A 17,500-nucleotide genomic window follows, 5' to 3' on the forward strand; every position below is an offset into this window, starting at 1 on the left:
ATAGGAAAAGTAACTAAAATGAATGTTTAAAAGAATATGCAAATTAGCTATATCTTTTGCAAATGAATGCAATTCCACAAGACATGTATAACAAAGCTTTTTTAAAAAAATAAATTGGACTAAAAGGGGTTTTGATATGAGCATAAACACACACACACATACACGCAAATTATAGGAGTATAGATAGAGCCGTGATTTCAAAATTAAAATAAAAGGTATTTGGATGCCATTAACTAAAACCAGATTCGAAAGCAAAACTGCAGCATTCAAAGCTGGTGACGTTACCGCTATACTGAGCTGACACACATATGAACTGATTAAAAATTAAAAATTAAAAAATAAACTACGACAAATGTACAAAATGTATAAGGATGATTTAAATTCTGACCCTTTTTATCCCTTAAAAACTATTTCAACCGGCTAAAGACCCTTAAAAGAATGGTTCATAAAAATCCAATCATTTGAGGTCCCTAGCGCCGCTCTGCAACTTTTAGCTTCAGAGAGATAGAGTTTTAAAATATAGAGACAGACACACAGACAGACATAGTTAGTCTTATAAATTAGATTATCAATTCTCAGTTAAAAAATCAGAAACATAAAAAATGATTCATTTGTATGTCTTTTTTCCCCTTTTTTTTACACAGTAGTCACCACTTATCAAGGCCCGGAAGCCACTCAGGGATAAGGGTTATTGCAAGTACAGTACGTTAGTGTGGAGATTTGATGAAGTGTTTACTTGAGGGGGCGACTCATTAGGAATTTGTTAACGTTGGACTTGAACACATCCAAGTTGTAGTAAGGTGGGAAGCAGGCAGACGGAACAGAGTTCCAAAGGCGTGGAGTTCTAAGAAAGAAGCTTTGTTCATGGAATCCACGTTTTGATTTAGGCACAGATAAAGAGTGGGGGAAATTTTTCACAGTGGATTCAGCTAGACGGGTGTCTAGGATAGAGTTTTCACATTGATATTTTTTTACATATATTTTCTGCTTTACATGTCAGTTGAAGATTGGAAATTGAGACCAGTTGATGAACTGTTAATATAACAATAGATGTTTTGTTACGATCTCGTGAAAAAAATGTATTTTTATCGTATTTGCTATCAACAGTCACGATGGAAATTTGCAGTCGATTTGTTTAATAGAAAAACCGCGGTCGCGACGAAGCGTGTAGCAAAGAGAATGTGATCGAATTGCAAATTATAACGGCGTGTAAAAATAGCAGACGACACATTTCCGTCTTTAATTATGCTGCGTAGCTTTTTTGTTTCATTTATATGTAGCTTATTGGTATACATGCGAACTGCAGCAGACGAGAAAACATTTTATGAACGTACGAAAACTGAACATCTATTCGACTCACGTCTGACTATTCTTTCTGTTCACTAACTTTTTTTTTATCAGTTGAGTTGGAACGAATTAAAATACCTGCAACAATTGGTGTCCTTACAAAATGGCGGACGGCTAAACCGATCAATAAGAAAATGCCATCAGCAGGGAGCAGCATTTGCATTTCCTAATAGGTGTTCGGGGATGCTTTGTAGCGAGGAGAAATACCAAATCGATTATATCGATCTGGGTATTTAAAATGGACAAAGACGATTCGAATCGATCATCGCCTTGCGCTACATTTCGCGCTTAGGTTAACGGCCATTGAAACAAGTTAGCGCCCCCTGTCGGTTGTCATGCGATTTTTCATTGGAGCAGACGAGAGGCCAAACGGTGCGCCGGGAAAAGGGGGAAATAAAAGATGAGGAAAAAATAAAAAAATAAAAAAAGCAGACGTCTGTTGTCAGCATCAATTTATATTATATTAGCAGATAAAACGATCCTTATAAAATAATCTTTGGAATAATAATGTATCGTACGAGATAAAATTTAATTATTGAATTAAAATAACAAAAAAAAAACAGTAAAGAATAACTTTACTGTAACAAAACTTATTTTTCGTTCTGTCAAACGCTATCCAAAATATTATATTAAAAAAAAAATTAAAAATTAATCTGATGAAAATTTAAAAAAAAACTAATTATATTTTGATTAAGTGTCGCTTAAATATGAACGACGCAATTAATTAAACAATTAAATTCAAGCAGAAAAAATAAATACTCTTTGAGCTGCCTAAGGGCAATCCTATTTATTCGTTTTTTTTTTAAATTTCTCTGTTTAATCTTCTTTTTTTTTAATTTGATTTTTCCGAAACTTTGTTTCGTAATGACTTTATTTAAACAAAGAAACACCAGGGCGACCGTTAGTTTCTGATTTTTTTAATAAAAAATGAGCCATTTTGTTTAAACAATAATTGTTCACTCACATTTACATACGTCCTTTTTCGAAATAGAAGGGGTGTTATATGTCTGATTTACGGTCTGTCTGTCTGTCACGTTTCTATTTGAAATAATATTTTCAACGCTTTTCTTTTCTTCGTCTTGTAACTTTTTTTTCTTCACAGAAGAGACATTGACAATTTATCTCTGCTCTATTGTTATTCTCATGATAGGAGCTCGGCTGAGCTCCAATCCATGGTTCTCCCTGTAAAACGTTTGTTACAAATAATCGTCTGGTTACAACAACTGAGATTCAGTATGTGCGCCACCTTGCAAAACATTCACGTCAAATACTCGTCTATGAGCGAAGTGTGTTTTCTAGAACTGCCAGCCTGTAGAACATCTGACGAAATCCTTTATTTGCATAAAAGCCAAATACGTTCAAATACTGTATACTCTTGCTACATTTGAGAAAGAGCTGCTCATATTTTCCTGCTTTGTCAATGTTCACACCAGGCTTAGAACATATTATGCGATATCCTTTGATCCTCATTATAACCTCTTTTTCACAGACCAGACATAAACGAATATATCATATAATTTTGTTTCTATTAAAATTTCATATTTACATTGTATCTAATTAAAAAACTATATCTATAATATAAAAGGCAAAATGCTTATGTGTTTGTATGTGTGCTAAAAACTTTCGACATACACGGCGAACACTGACAAAATTAGTATCGTTAGAAAGGGCAGTCTTTCCGACAACAAATATCCTAAAATACGCTAAAATCATTAATTCTATGTAGGTCAACTAAGCCATTCTTTGAAAGGAGAGATCAGTTTTTGCGTCGATATTTTTGCCAAGTCATCATACGCCTTGCAATGACTAAGCTTATTTTAATGGTTGCATCGCCGTGGGTGCGGCGACTAAAGCGTTGTTTTTTTTTCAGTTCCTTTTTCTCTTAACCTCACAGGTTCGAGCCTGGCTACTGCGGTTATTTTTTGCGCTCGTACGGGTACTTTCTGCTATGTTCATTTTTTAGGAGGTTGGTTATTTTTTTTACGCTGCTATGTTTTCTAGGGCTCAGTTGTTCAGTGCCCTTACCATAAAATCTCTCTACACCCGGGCAACGCTGGGGAATCCCGCTAGTATATATATACACCCGATTTTATTTAGTAATTTTAAGTAGGACGACCCTGTGTGTGCGTGAGGTATTGTCGTGAAAGATGACTTTAGCTAGGGTTAGCAGAGACAAGCAAGGGTACAATGACGAGGTGACCACACACACATCGCGCCCCAATTTTTGGAGTGGCCTTGTGCCAAATTTTTGTTTATTACTGTTTTGTTCTTTTTGTAACGCTCCAGCCTCTATTTGCTCTAATTATTATTTTCATGGCAAGGGTTCAACTGAGTTCCAATCTATATCCCTCCTGTAAAGCATTCGCAACAAATACTCGTCTAGTTATAACCACAGTAAACAATTTCTCCCACTCTCGATAAAGATTGACCCTGTTTAAAAAAAAAAAGTTGAACGTGCAAATTTAATGGAAGCCTCATTTTTAAATCAGCTACCAATCTCATTATTTGATTGGTCTGTTATGCTTATGTGTTAAATTAAAACATCGTATCATTTGTACAAAAAAAAACGCCATTAGGATTATAAAAATGCGTTTTATTATGTTTATTTTACTAGCGGAAGTACCTGGCGTAGCCTGGGTGTGGAGAGGTGGTGTATTAAAGAAACCCGGTAGGCAGCCCGATAGAGATAGATATAAAAAAGATGTAGTAGCAAGGGTGGGAAAATTAATACAACAGAAGGCAGCCCGGGTGGAGAAAGGTGTTTTAAAAAGTGGTAATATACAGGCAGACTTGAACCCGTAACGCGATAGAAGAAAAGAAAGTGAAAAAAAGCACGTCTTAGCTGATAAGTCCATCGTGAAACCAGAAGTTTCGAATGTTGGATTTAAGCTTAGTCAATAGAAAGGAGACGGTTACTTTCGAAAATGTCGACGAAAAAAAAAACGACCCCTTCTTGCAGAAAACTTCCCTGTTGACGGTGAAGTGTTTAATATTTTTCGCCAATTTTTCGATATTTCTTGTCCGAGAGACCGAGCTTTCAAACGATACAAATTTTGTCACGTTCCAACGCCTGTTTGTCGTAGGTTTTTGAGAGACATATATACCCAGATATTGTCCCTTTTATATATACGATTATTTATTATATTATTCTATAATAATAAGATTATATTATTCTATCGTATTACATTTTATTATTTATTTCATGGCATCGAGTTTTGGCATAAAGACATTTCCCTATTTACCTCTTCGTATAAACAAGCTGTGAAAACTTGGGATTATTTCAACAAGAATTGGCAAAATTAAATTCCTGCAAAATAATCTCTTATTATGTTAGACACCGTGCCAGTGATAACGGTGTAGATTCAATGGACGTATCTTAATTCTTAAAATGCGTCCGCTGTTGTACGCTTATGTTTGAACAAATGTAAAAATCATGTATTAAAAGTAGAAAATAAGATTATTCTTGCGTCCATTTTTCATTACAATGTCTCCAACCTCTGGTAATTTTTCTGACCTTTGCCCTGTGACGACTGCCTATTATCCATCCGCAGTTTCATCAATAAAACACTATTACTCTTCTCCCAAATTGATTCAGTTTATCCAAAATGAATTGCGCCAAAGCATCGTTGAAACAAGCCGGGTTTTCTCAAGAGAAATAATAAACTAAAAATTGGTCCAGTGAAAAGGCATTTATGACGGATGACAGCAATGCATAAAAGGCGGAATGGAGAAAAAGTGCCCGAACAAAGAAGCGAAACAAGAATAGGTGGAAAGCTTATATAATTCATACAGATTGTTCCTACGTACTCGTGGCGCAACGGATAAAAATGCTATTATTATTCAATTCTAAATAATAATCAGGTTAATAGGAAAACTATATACTCTACTAGCTTTTTTTCTTTCTCTAGGTTTGACTGATAAATCGTCACATTATATATTAATCTATATAATTATATAACTCTGTAGAAATTACTTGCTTTCTTTTTTGTGTGCATTTTCTCTTCGACAATCGGGCGATTCCATTTTCTATTATATAAATCTCGCCTGCCTATTAAAATGTATGTATGTGTGTATATATGTATGTATGTATATATGTATGTTTGTATGTCTGCCTAAAACTTTCGACGGAGGTGACGGATTTTCACGAGATCCCTAACGTTTTGAAGCTCGACGCCTCGAACGAAACATATCAAAATATTGGCTAAAAAAAAAAAAATGTCTTCATCCAAAATGGGATCTTTTCTACAAGGAGGGGTCGCTTTTCTCGCCGATATTATCGGAATTCATTCTCTATTTTCGATTGACTACCCTTAATTTAGATCTTCGCTACTTCCGGTTTGACGATGGACGCAACGGCAAAGACATCACGTATTTTTCACGTTCTTTTCCTCCTTCGTGCAAATCAAGGGGCATAAGTGCCACGAGTACATCAGAGCATATGTCATTATATATATATATATATATATACATATATATATATATATATATATATATATATATATATATATAAATTTATAAATTACTAACGAGCTCTACCTACGTATTGAGCACTTTTGAAGTAAATACTTAAAGTTTACGCATAAATCTATACTTTCGTATATTAATTTTATGTGAGTAAATGAAGTAGTTATATATATATATATATATATATATATATATATATATATATATATATATATATATATATATATATATATATGGATTCTCTCATCGAAGACGATGAATGAGGGTCCATATATATAGTGTGTGTGCCGGACGTCTGCATGTAGTGTCACAGAGCTTAGGAGCTGCTGAAAATTGCATACTGGACCCTCATTCATCGTCTTCGATGAGAGAATTATTTCACCTGGTTAATGGTAGCCGAATGGATTAGGTCTTCGCTAATCGAGCCAGAGATGTCTCGTGTTGCGGCGTTCGAATCGTTCGACTGGTATTAATCGTGACACCCTGCACTGAAGATTCCCGAAAGGATGAAATACTAGTGTCTGTAGATATATAATTATTATAGTAAAAAATAATTATATATATATATATATATATATATATATATATATATATATATATATATATATAATCTGATGTATTCGTGGCATTTATTTGAAAACACCTGATAAAGGCACCAAGCAACAAAACTCTATGCCTTCTCTTATGAGGTCCCTAAATACCGGAAAGCCTTCTAATTTAAGACTTTGTCTGTTAGACTTTGGAACTTCCTTCGGTCTACTATTTTCCATACTCGATTATCATGCAGAACTTTAAATGTAGTGTGAACAGACATCTCTTTGCTTAACACTGCATACAGTCTGGTTGTAGATATGGTCCCAAACACTAGCCCCTTACATCCAAGTGTCAATGTGCCCTATTTGGGCTGAATAAGTGTAAAAATAATGTATTATGAAACTGATGCCTAAATAACGAAGTATAATTAAACTAGCAGGGCCACCCAACATTGCTCGGGACCATATAAAACAATGAGAAAATTGAAGCTGATTTTTAACGTTATTCTTAGTATAGAGGATTTTTTGATATCTGTGCACCATTAGCTATCAAAGCATTACAATGCTTTTTTGTTGTTGTTTGTTTTCTTACTGTTATTATGAAACGAACGAAATTGAAGACCTTCTGGATGTTCTTAAGAAAAAAAAAAACAGATTCATTTGTTCTACTAAAGCAAAATTAAAAAAATAAAGAATAGATTCTCAATGGACGACAGAAACCATCAAACCCTATTATTTCATATGATTATGGATAGAGCACATTAAGATTTTTATGTCCAATCTTACGGTTACCGGGTTTGAAAATGGGTTTCCAGTGAACCACCTGCAGGCAATGAGCTTTTCACTGCAATCTTTACTAAGGACCTTTTAGATCTTATTCCAGTTTATCGACTTGGATGAAACGATTGGTGGTTATTTATCGGCGTCTATCATATCTGTTCTCGGTCGTATCTCCTGCTTTCTTCTTCATCTTTTTTTAATAGCCGCCATGTTTGTGTGCGATCATCTCTCATTGTCTGTTTGTTCACACAGATTTAGATCAGATCTTTGTCTCCTATCACTTCCGCTCTATATCTAGACGGGCACTTCCGGTATCGATCTTATTCTGTCACTCTTTTAGGATTTCCCATTTTCATCTTTATCATTTTCATTAATAGAATTACTTTTCTCTTTATTGTATGCGCGCGTCTATTAGTTTACCTTATGGTTATAGCCTTCGTTCTCCTCCACCTTCTCTCCCATCTCTCCCATCTCTCTCTCTCTCTCTCTCTCTCTCTCTCTCTCTCTCTCTCTCTCTTTCTTCGACTCTTCCATTCTGTTTTCTATGCAACCGATTTTGTTCTCCCTTTTTATCATTTTAATAGATGCCCTATTGTATTCCATATAACTGTTATGAGAATAAACTGATCTACCCTTTTCACATTTAATGGACTGGCCTAGAGACAATAAATATATTTATATCTAAACGTCGAAACAGTGGTCGTCCTGGTCTGTGTATCCGTATCAGTTTTGACCTCAATAGTCCGTGCGACAAAACGGGCTCATTTTTTGCTGTCGAACTGATGCAAATGTTCTACGAGGTCCACTATCCCAGGCATTGCCTCCTGGCTTTCGGGAAAAGCAAGTTTGTCGCTTGTGAAACACGCAGTCATTGTGCAATACCGAAGGGACTAGTAAGACATTTTTACAAAGCCAGCGTGCTCATTTTCCTAGAGCGCTGTCGTCTTTTCTCACATTTCGACCTTGTGTCATATCCCCTCGCAATGGTAGAACAGTAAATACCCTGGTTCGTGGCAGTGATTTGATATTTAGCTGTAATATCAGACAAATGAGGGAGTGCTCGTCCTCGAGGGGTGCTAACGTGACACTTCCGACCTTGTGTGACATCCTCCTGTCGTGATAAAAAAGTAAATAAGGCATTTATTGGAATTAATTTCGATCTCGACATTTCGTCCATCTCCCGAGGTCTTGCCTTCCCTATTTGGGGTGAAATCAATTCATTGCTACTGTTTGAGGCGCTTCAATCGAAGAATGTCTACCGGTCAGCTTAGACATTTTTAATGGGCCAGATATCTAAGGGCACTGGTTTAAATATCTCCGATCTTATTTTAATTTATTTTTTATTTCGGACTATTATTCTCATCTTTATTGTTGTTTTTCATTTTTTTTTTTTGTTTATTCACAACGTTTCGACCAAATATTCCTCTGGCCTTCGTCAGGTGGTAACCGCAACGGATAGGAACTTCGAATCTCCTAACTGCATTCTCAGCCATCACTGCCATCCGTAGTTGTTGTCGTCTCACCACATTTTTGGCCAAGTAAACCTCTGGCGCGCTTTGGGTGGGATTGAAACCGCTATCTTCAGACAATGTTCATCTGAAACTGTAGAGATAAAAAATAAATTAAAATATATATAAAGCTCATCTCAAAAATGAATTCCAATTCCAATTAAGGAATAATATATATCTCCGATCTTGTACTACATATTCTTGTGGAAGGGAGGTAATAAATTTTCCGAGTCGTGGCAGCTATGACCTCAGAACCATGACGTGTACTCCTGTAACATACACTTGTTAATAGACGTTTTGCTAATTATACTCTTTTGATCTCTATCTCATTTTTTTTATTAATATTTAACTTCAAACAAGGAACTGACACTTATATAGATGGTGGGACTATTATTTGGAACATCATTTGCAGAGACACTATGTAAGGAGTCGAACAGTTAGATTTCTGTTCACATTACACATGAACTTCAGCATGTCAGTACAGTTAGGGAAGCAGGAACATTAGAGGAGATTACAAAGTCGACATTTCGAAAGGAAAGAAACTATTAAAAAGCCATTCCAGGGATTCTACTGTGTAGGGGGTGGGATTTTGCTGGTTGTTTGGTTTTTTGAAGGGAATTTACGTCAAGGAAGTACAACGGTTTGGAGTTCGTCAGAGTTTCAGTTTTTCTCTTTCCCTTTTAATAATTGTAAAAAATCATTTTGTCAATATTTACTGCAAGTTTTTTATGTTTCAGAATTAAAATATTTTGTTTCAGGATTCGTTGATGTCTTTTATTTTCTTCGCATGCGTTTCATGTTATATTCTTCTTCTTCTTCTTTTCCTTCTTTTTCTTCTTTTTCTTCTTTTTTCTTTTCCTTCTTCTTCTTCTTCTTTTTCTTCTTTTTCTTTTTCTTCTTCTTCTTCTTCTTATTTTTCTTCTTTTTCTTCTTCTTATTAGTATTATCATTATTATTCTTTTCTTCTTCTTTCTTCTTCTTTTTCTTCTTCTTAATCTTCTTTTTCTCTATTTTTATTCTTGCTTTTTTTCTTCTTCATCTTCTTCTTTTTCTGCTTCTTCTTCTTTTCTTTTTTTTCTTCTTCCTCTTCTTCTTTTTCTTTGCTTCCTCATCCTCCTCTTCTTTTTCTGCTTCTTCTTCTTCTGGTTCTTCTTTTTCTTCTTCTTCTTCTTCTTCTTCTTCTTCCTCTTCTTCTTTTTCTTCTTCTTCTTCCTCTTCTTTTTCTTCTTCTTCCTCGTCTTTTTTCTTCTACCTCTTCCTCTTATTCTTCTTGTTCTTCCTCCTTTTCTTCTTCTTCTTCTTCTTCTTCTTCTTCTTCTTCTTCTTCCTCCTCTTCTTTTTCTTCTTCTTCTTCCTTTTCTTCTTTTTTCTTCTTCTTCCTTTTCTTCTTCTTCTACTTCTTCTTCTTCTTCTTCTTCTTCTTCTTCTACTACTACTACTACTACTACTACTACTACTACTACTACTACTACTACATTCCTCTTCATCTTTTTTCTTTTTTCTTCTTCTTTACCCACTCCTTATTTTCCATAATCATACTTTAATATCTTCTTTTATATGCCCCCTTTTTTATCGTCCTCCCCCTCCTCCTCCTCCTCCTCCTCCTCCTTCTCCGCCTTTTCATTCATCTTCCTATTATTTCGATCTCTTTTATATTTCTTTACCATTGACAATCGATGCCTTTTCTCTTTCGCTTTCCTTTTCTATCACATATCGTCATTGTGTCACACTCTCTCTCTCTATCTCTCGCTGTCCCTCTCTTTCTCTCTCTCATCCACTGTTTCCTAATCTCTCTCCCAGCAACAATTTTCTTCCCTCTCTTCTTCTCCTGCAACTCTTATCTTTCTCCTTTCTTATCACCCATCTTTCATTTTCCGCCATTGTAATCTCACATACAAAACACAATTCCTTCCCCTCAATTCCATCCTTTTTTGCCTCCATCGATTTCACCAAACGACTTAAAGACGCTATAATCAAAGTCACATTTACATGTGATCCCTGCCTCGAGGTGCATAGACACTTGCCTAACACGAAGACAAAACTGAACACAGCCATCGCAAATACATCACTCAGCCAAAGACAACATTCGACAATGTCATCGCGATGATGTCTTCATCAAAACGACGCCATTTTGTAAATCAGACGGCGTGAAGAAAGCCTTTCAAAGAAAAGTTACGCGCCGATAATGCATTTAAAGACATCGGTAACACCTAAAAAGCCGACATATCAGAAGTAATTATCGTCTGATGTTAGTGATTTAAATGGTTGATTTTATTATACGTCACAGAATCGGCGTCACTTTTGATATAGTCTTTGATAGCCTATTCTCTTCTGCCATATCAAGAAAATAGGCTTCATGGCGAGTTGTTAAGGAGATTACGAATTCATTTAACTGGGAGAAGATATAATATTACGCTACGAAATAGCGTATTATCATATGCTCGCTTTCATGAATTTCACTTTTCGTAAATGAACAATCATCCGAGACCAGGTCTGTCATTTCGTTAACACTGATTGGAATGGAATCTTGTCGGTATTAATTGACAATACACATCTACATTTTTATTCTATATATGTTTTATCGATATTTTATGAATATAGCATAGTGGTATTTCTATGTACAGTGCCGATTGCATTAAAACAAACGTGAACATAAATAAGATATATAGAATACATCGGTGCTTCCGTTCAGTCTCAAGGGACAATGGACACCTCTTTAAAGGTTGCTGCGCGTGTAATTGCGAGGCAAAGTTTACGCAATCTCCAACCGCACCACTCCTGACTCGGCGCTGCTTGGGTCCAGTGGCAAGAAAAGGCTCGAGACAGACTGAAAACAATGCCGATAGAAGCAGAGTGCAGAAATCACCTGGAATTCCTAAATGGTCACCCATTTCACTACTGCCCAGGCTCAACGTTGCTCAACTTCGGTGATCTAATGGAAATCGGTGTGTCAACTTGGTAAAGCATAGAATATACAATATATCATACATTATACATATACACTTACCGATTTCGATTCTTTACAAATCTCTAAATATTTAACAAGAGATGTGTGTATTTCTCAGCAGTTACCATAAAAAACACATGGTGTAATGTGCAGATATTTTTCTTAAACGTAAAAATACGCTTGTTGAAGGTGTTCTCTCGATTATAGCCTTTCCGGTATTTTAAAATCAATAAATATCTATTGTTTTATCATTATTACCAGCAATGTAAAGTTTTGGTTTAAACAAACTCACATAAAATAATGACGATTGAAAGAATCGTTTTGGCATCGGAAAATAGGCACCATTTTTTTTCCGATTCCGATACCGATTCTGATACCGATTCTGATACTCTCAAATGTTTCGGTTTTCCGATTAATCGTCCCAACACTAATACATACACATATATAATATAGCATATTTTTTTTTTATTTACGATAACACCCAAACAAGGCACAGGGTCAGTTATTCATGAGATGCTATTTTATGGGATCAGATTGCCAGGAGTACTATTTATAAAGTTTTGCAGCGAAATATCTATTTATATTACACGTGAATTTCTGCATGTCAGTAAAATCAGGGAAGCAAGAGTCCGGGAAGGAATTCCAAAGTTTAGCAGTTCGAATGGAAAAGGCGATCAAGTAAAAGGCTTTACGGTATCTGAGGATCTATATAGTGTAGGGGTGAGATTTTGCTGCTTTTGGGGTTTGTCGGGAATATTATCGTCGAGGGGGGTACTAGTGCTCAAAGTCAGTCAGAGCTTTTGAAATACTTGTAAAAAAAGGCACAAGGGTGTAACGTTTCGGCGATGGGACAGAGGTAAGAGTTTAGTTGACAGTTCAGGACCTACCAAGTTGAAAACTCTTTTTTGAACCCTGTGCAGGAGCGAGTAATTAGTGGCAGATGCACCAGCCCAGATGTGGGAACAATACTCCATGCAAGGCTCACCGTTGCTTAACTTTGGTGATCTAGCGAGAACCGGTGTGTCAACATGGTTGTGTCGTGAAAGAGGACAATCGAAACAAATACGTGATGTATAGCCTATATGCTTCATTTCAAACATTGTAATGTGATCCTTGTTTTTCTCGATAAGGATACTTAAGAAAAAAGTAATATTTACATAAAAATGTTGATTGTTCTACGTAAATGAAACATGGCTGCAAAATACACTGAAGATTTTATATGTTGGAAGAAGTGGTTGCTATGTTAAACAAAAGTTTGGGTCTTAGAATATAGCTATATTATAGTTCATATATATATTTATATATGTATATATATATACATATATATGTATTTGTGTATAGAATATAGCTTTGTTATAATTCATGTATATATATATATATATACATATGTGTGTGTGTGCGTATATAGAATATAGCTATGTTATCATTCATGTTTATATATATATATATCGAATATAGCTATATGATCGTTTATATATAGAGATATATATAGAGAGAGATAGAGAAAGAGAGAGGGAGAATATAGCTATGTTAACTTTCATATATATATATATATATATATATATATATATATATAACTTGTGAGCTGCGACATTGCTTGACTGTGGAAATAATTATATCATCTCCTACATTCCGGAATGTATATATATTTAGACACACACACACACACACACACACACACACACACACACATATATATATATATATATATATATATATATATATATATATATATATATGAGATTAATAATGAACTAATATTCAGCTTCTATTTGCTACTGTAATGATTGATTAATATGGCACTGTTCCCGCCAATTCTTCTTATCTTTTGTCTCAGACCGTCACGTTTTAATCCAAGCCTTTAAGCTGTTTAGATAAGTCGTGGTATCGCTTTACAACATTGCGAATTCTTACTTTCCAATACATATCCGATTTACTTCCCTTTCGGCATTTTATAACCGTATTCAATGGAAACACGTGTTTCAGTTCCACCAAGAAATAAAACATACGTAGACGTAAACATGGATAGAAAGGTGAAGCTTATGGAATATAAAGTGAACTTGTGAACTACAGACTTGTGACGTAGCGCGATTTTGCAGATTTCACATAAAAAGAAACTCTTTTTTATTATTCTTAACCCCAAACAACACATATTGCCACGTTGATGTAAGGGGCTTCTATTTGGAACCGTGACGAGGGGGTACCATAAGTGATCTCTACCAAAATCAAGATAGTGTGTATGATTTTCAGTTCCTGCCATAGAGTACAGAATTATAGGTAGAAATTCCCAACTGCAGAAGAATAATCTATGACAATAGCCGGAAGAGTAAAACCTACTGAAACGAAAAAAAAAAAAAAAAGGAACATTTTCTTTTTATTTAAAAAAAAAAAGAGAGAAAAAAAAACGAAGGCCTTTGACAAGGTTTGGCATGTTGGTCTTTTCATCAAAATTAAATAATATGGTATTACTGGACGCATAATTAACATAATCAAATCCTTCTTAGATAATAGAAAAATCCAGGCTGTCCTTGATGGTGGTACATCTGAACAATATGATATAAATGCCAGAAAGGTCAATCCTCAGACCATTTTTATTCCTGATATTCATAAACGATCTCACTGTCTCCAAGATGGGGATATTTGCTGATGACACTATGCTCTATAACAACGGACAGGAAGGTTAGACTTTCTATTGCATAAACATTGACACTACTACTGTTATGCCTCTTCTTTTAGTAAGCGCTTGACGTACATTCGACTGGAGAGAAAATAGAGGGAGAGAAAATTGGAGAGAGATAAGAGGGGGATGGAAAATACTTGTTTACGCAATTCTCTATTTGTATAAGAGTCAAATACGGCCAAAGATTGATGATTATTTTTCTCACACAGGAATCACCATTTATCAAGGCCCGGAGGCAACTCGAGGATAACGGTTAATGGGTATACATTAGTCAATGTGATTACAGCGGAGTTAACATAAGTAGTTGGGATTTTGTAATTTGGATTACTTAGGGGGGTCAGTTCAACAAGAACTTGTTTAGGATGCACAAACGTCTCCGAAATTTAATGATCAACTGGCGGGAGGGAGGCGGTACGGGTTTGAACCAGCTTGCCTACTAACGCATTTTTTTGTGCTCAACACACACCTCCAAACACCCGGGCAACGCCGGGCACCCAGGCTAGTATAATAATAAATACAAAATCTTCATTAATCAAAATAAAATACTTAAGCGTTTTTTCCACGACCGGGCAACGCCGGGCGGCCGACCTGCTAGTAGTAACATAAAGTCTGAACTCTGCTATTTGTAAATAATCTATTTCTTCATTTCTTTTTCTAGGTCGATCAATGAAGCTGCTGTTGTTCTGCCAGACATGTTTAATCATAACAGCACAGACACGTACTTCACGGCGTTCTCACCGAATGACTCCTTCTTGAATTCGATGCCAAACTACGGCAAAGACCGTCTTTTCGGCAACAGGACTTTCCTTCAGAACGTAAGTTTTGACGTTTATTTTATTCTTATATTTTATAGAATGGAATTCGATACTGGAAGAGTAGTAGATAACTGTTATAGAGCGAAACGACTAAATGAGATATTGTTGTATTGGATAATGAACTTTGTTGGCAGCCGTGTCATCATCATCATCATCATCATCATGGCAGCATCCCAAATCGATCTGATGTATATTTTGGCTCCTAATTTTAGTAATAATGTCACCACGGATCAAAGCAGGTAGGTAAGCTGTCTAGTTACATGTATGACAATAACGCCGTACAGCGGGAATGAAAAATAAGCGAAAAGCAATAGAAAGGAAAAGCACAGGTAATTTAATACTATACTGATGTAAGATCTAGTGATTAAATGAGCAAATAGAAAGAACACAACGCTTATTAAGAGCAGAAATTCCATCAACTACCCCTCCAAGTAAAACACGAAATAAAATATACCAAAAGATTCAAAATAAAATGGCATCAGCGTGATTAATATAACAAGGTCGCTCGAACTGTTAGCAGTAACGGCAGCAAATAATACATGCAAATAACCAAGCCGGCTGCGAGATATGACATCTCAGTAGAGACAATAAAAAGACACGTGCGAAAGACAGAGAAAAAGCATTGGGTATTCACAGAAGCACGTGTTTGAGGTGTGGCTGACGTCGCAGAAAGGACGAAAAGTTACACGTGGTCGGAGAAGCTTAAATGAACTGTTTAAATATTTTTTTTACATAGGCGTCACCACTTATTAAGGCCGATGAGCCACTCAAGGATAAGGGTTAAAAAGTGTACAGTAGTCAAAAGGACAATATAGTAATCGATAGTAATGGAAGTTCGGTAAATTTGTTAACTTAAGTGGAACGGCTCATCAGAAACTTGTTCACGTAGGACTTGAAGACAACCATATTATAGACAGCTGGAAAGCATGAAAACGGAAGACAATATTTAGAAAAGATGCGTTGTTGGAAATACCTGTTATAAAGGCTTTTGTTTAGAACTGAAAAAAACGAGTGTTTTTCTTTTCTCTGTTTCTTTGGTATTACGACGGTGTAACATTAATACGATACGAGAGAAGAGAAGATACAAGGACGATAAAGAGACCGACGTAAGAGCGAACTAAGCAGATTAGCATTAGAAAGGTCCATAATGTATTTACACCCAAACATCAGGAAAGATCGACGGCTGTTGTCAACGAGAAATTAATTGTATTTTTCAATAATGCAAGCTCATTTGAAATGAGCATCGACATCGTTGAATAATAGAGATTTGGGAAAACATGCTGTTACTCAGACCCCAGGAAATACCACTTATTATTAATGAGAAATCAATGACAAACGCCTCTTTTAAAACTTTAAATAATAATAATAATAATAATAATAATAATAAAAGAATAGTAATAATAATAATCTTAATATTAATAATAAAAAGAATAATAGTAAAAAGAATAACAAAAAATAATAATAAAGAATGAACCACCTAATGTATATGGATAACCTGAAACTATTTGCAAAAACACAGGAATCAGGGGAATCAGTCAGACTTCAGGGAACACCACAAGCTGTTCTCAAAGAACATCGTTGATGATGGTTTGTGTGAAGACTCATAGTGAGTTCAAAAAGAAGAAGAAAAAGGCAAAAGAGAAGAAATCTAAGCAACAAAAAACATAAAGAGAACGGAAAAGGATAAGAAAAAAAAAAGAATTCAAATATATAAAAGACGAAAATGAATGCAATGACGATGTAGTTTTCCAAAGCCTGATTCCATTATGCAGTGATAATAAAAGGAATCGATATTTCTGTTTGCCGAATCGATTGATCCTTGGAAAGAAACAAATCACATGATATTCCTCCCAAGACGGAGACCCAGTGTGTGTGAGGGGTGTCGGGAATATTTGGTTGAATAGGGATTTGTCAAACATAAGGGGACATTACTTGGATACAAAAAGTCAACTTGAATGACGATTCCAATTCTTTGTGCAGAAGTCAACAGAAAATTGATGACAGAGTTCGAATAACGTAGACTTTGATTAGCCACACACAAATACGTAATTGATCGGAATCAACAGAAAATCAGGACCGAAATCGATCCAGAGTAAACAGTTTTATTTTCAGTCTGTATGATTAGCATTCGAATAGTAAAATATATACAGGGTGTTCAATAATTAACGTTACAAAACTTTTTGCTCATATTTATTAAACGATTCAAACAATACAGATAACCAAAACACAAACATATACAATAGTATTACTAGATTCTAAATATCTAAACTTTATTCAATGTAACCGACCTGTGTATCGATGATCTGATGCAAACACTTGCTAGATGCTTTACACGAATTACGAATGATTGATTCTGGGATTGTGGCCCCTTAATTTATTTTTCAGAACCTCCAAATTAGTGTTATTCGATGCAGTGACTTTACCCT

General features: G+C 35.3%; 1 protein-coding gene across 1 annotated transcript in view; it reads left to right on the top strand.

Moving 5' to 3' along the window:
• The window catches only part of LOC145296133 (uncharacterized), a 1,188,759-nt gene that overhangs the window by 744,719 nt on the left and 426,540 nt on the right, over nucleotides 1-17,500 (top strand). Inside the window, exon 6 of the mRNA XM_080142289.1 lies at nucleotides 14,918-15,074. Within this exon, the coding sequence (XP_079998415.1) occupies nucleotides 14,918-15,074 (157 nt within the window). The remainder of the gene's footprint in view (nucleotides 1-14,917; nucleotides 15,075-17,500) is intronic.

Source organism: Euprymna scolopes, chromosome 16 (genome assembly GCF_053919585.1).
Source record: "Euprymna scolopes isolate OS-2025 chromosome 16, ASM5391958v1, whole genome shotgun sequence".
Taxonomy (NCBI): Eukaryota; Metazoa; Mollusca; class Cephalopoda; order Sepiida; family Sepiolidae; genus Euprymna; species Euprymna scolopes.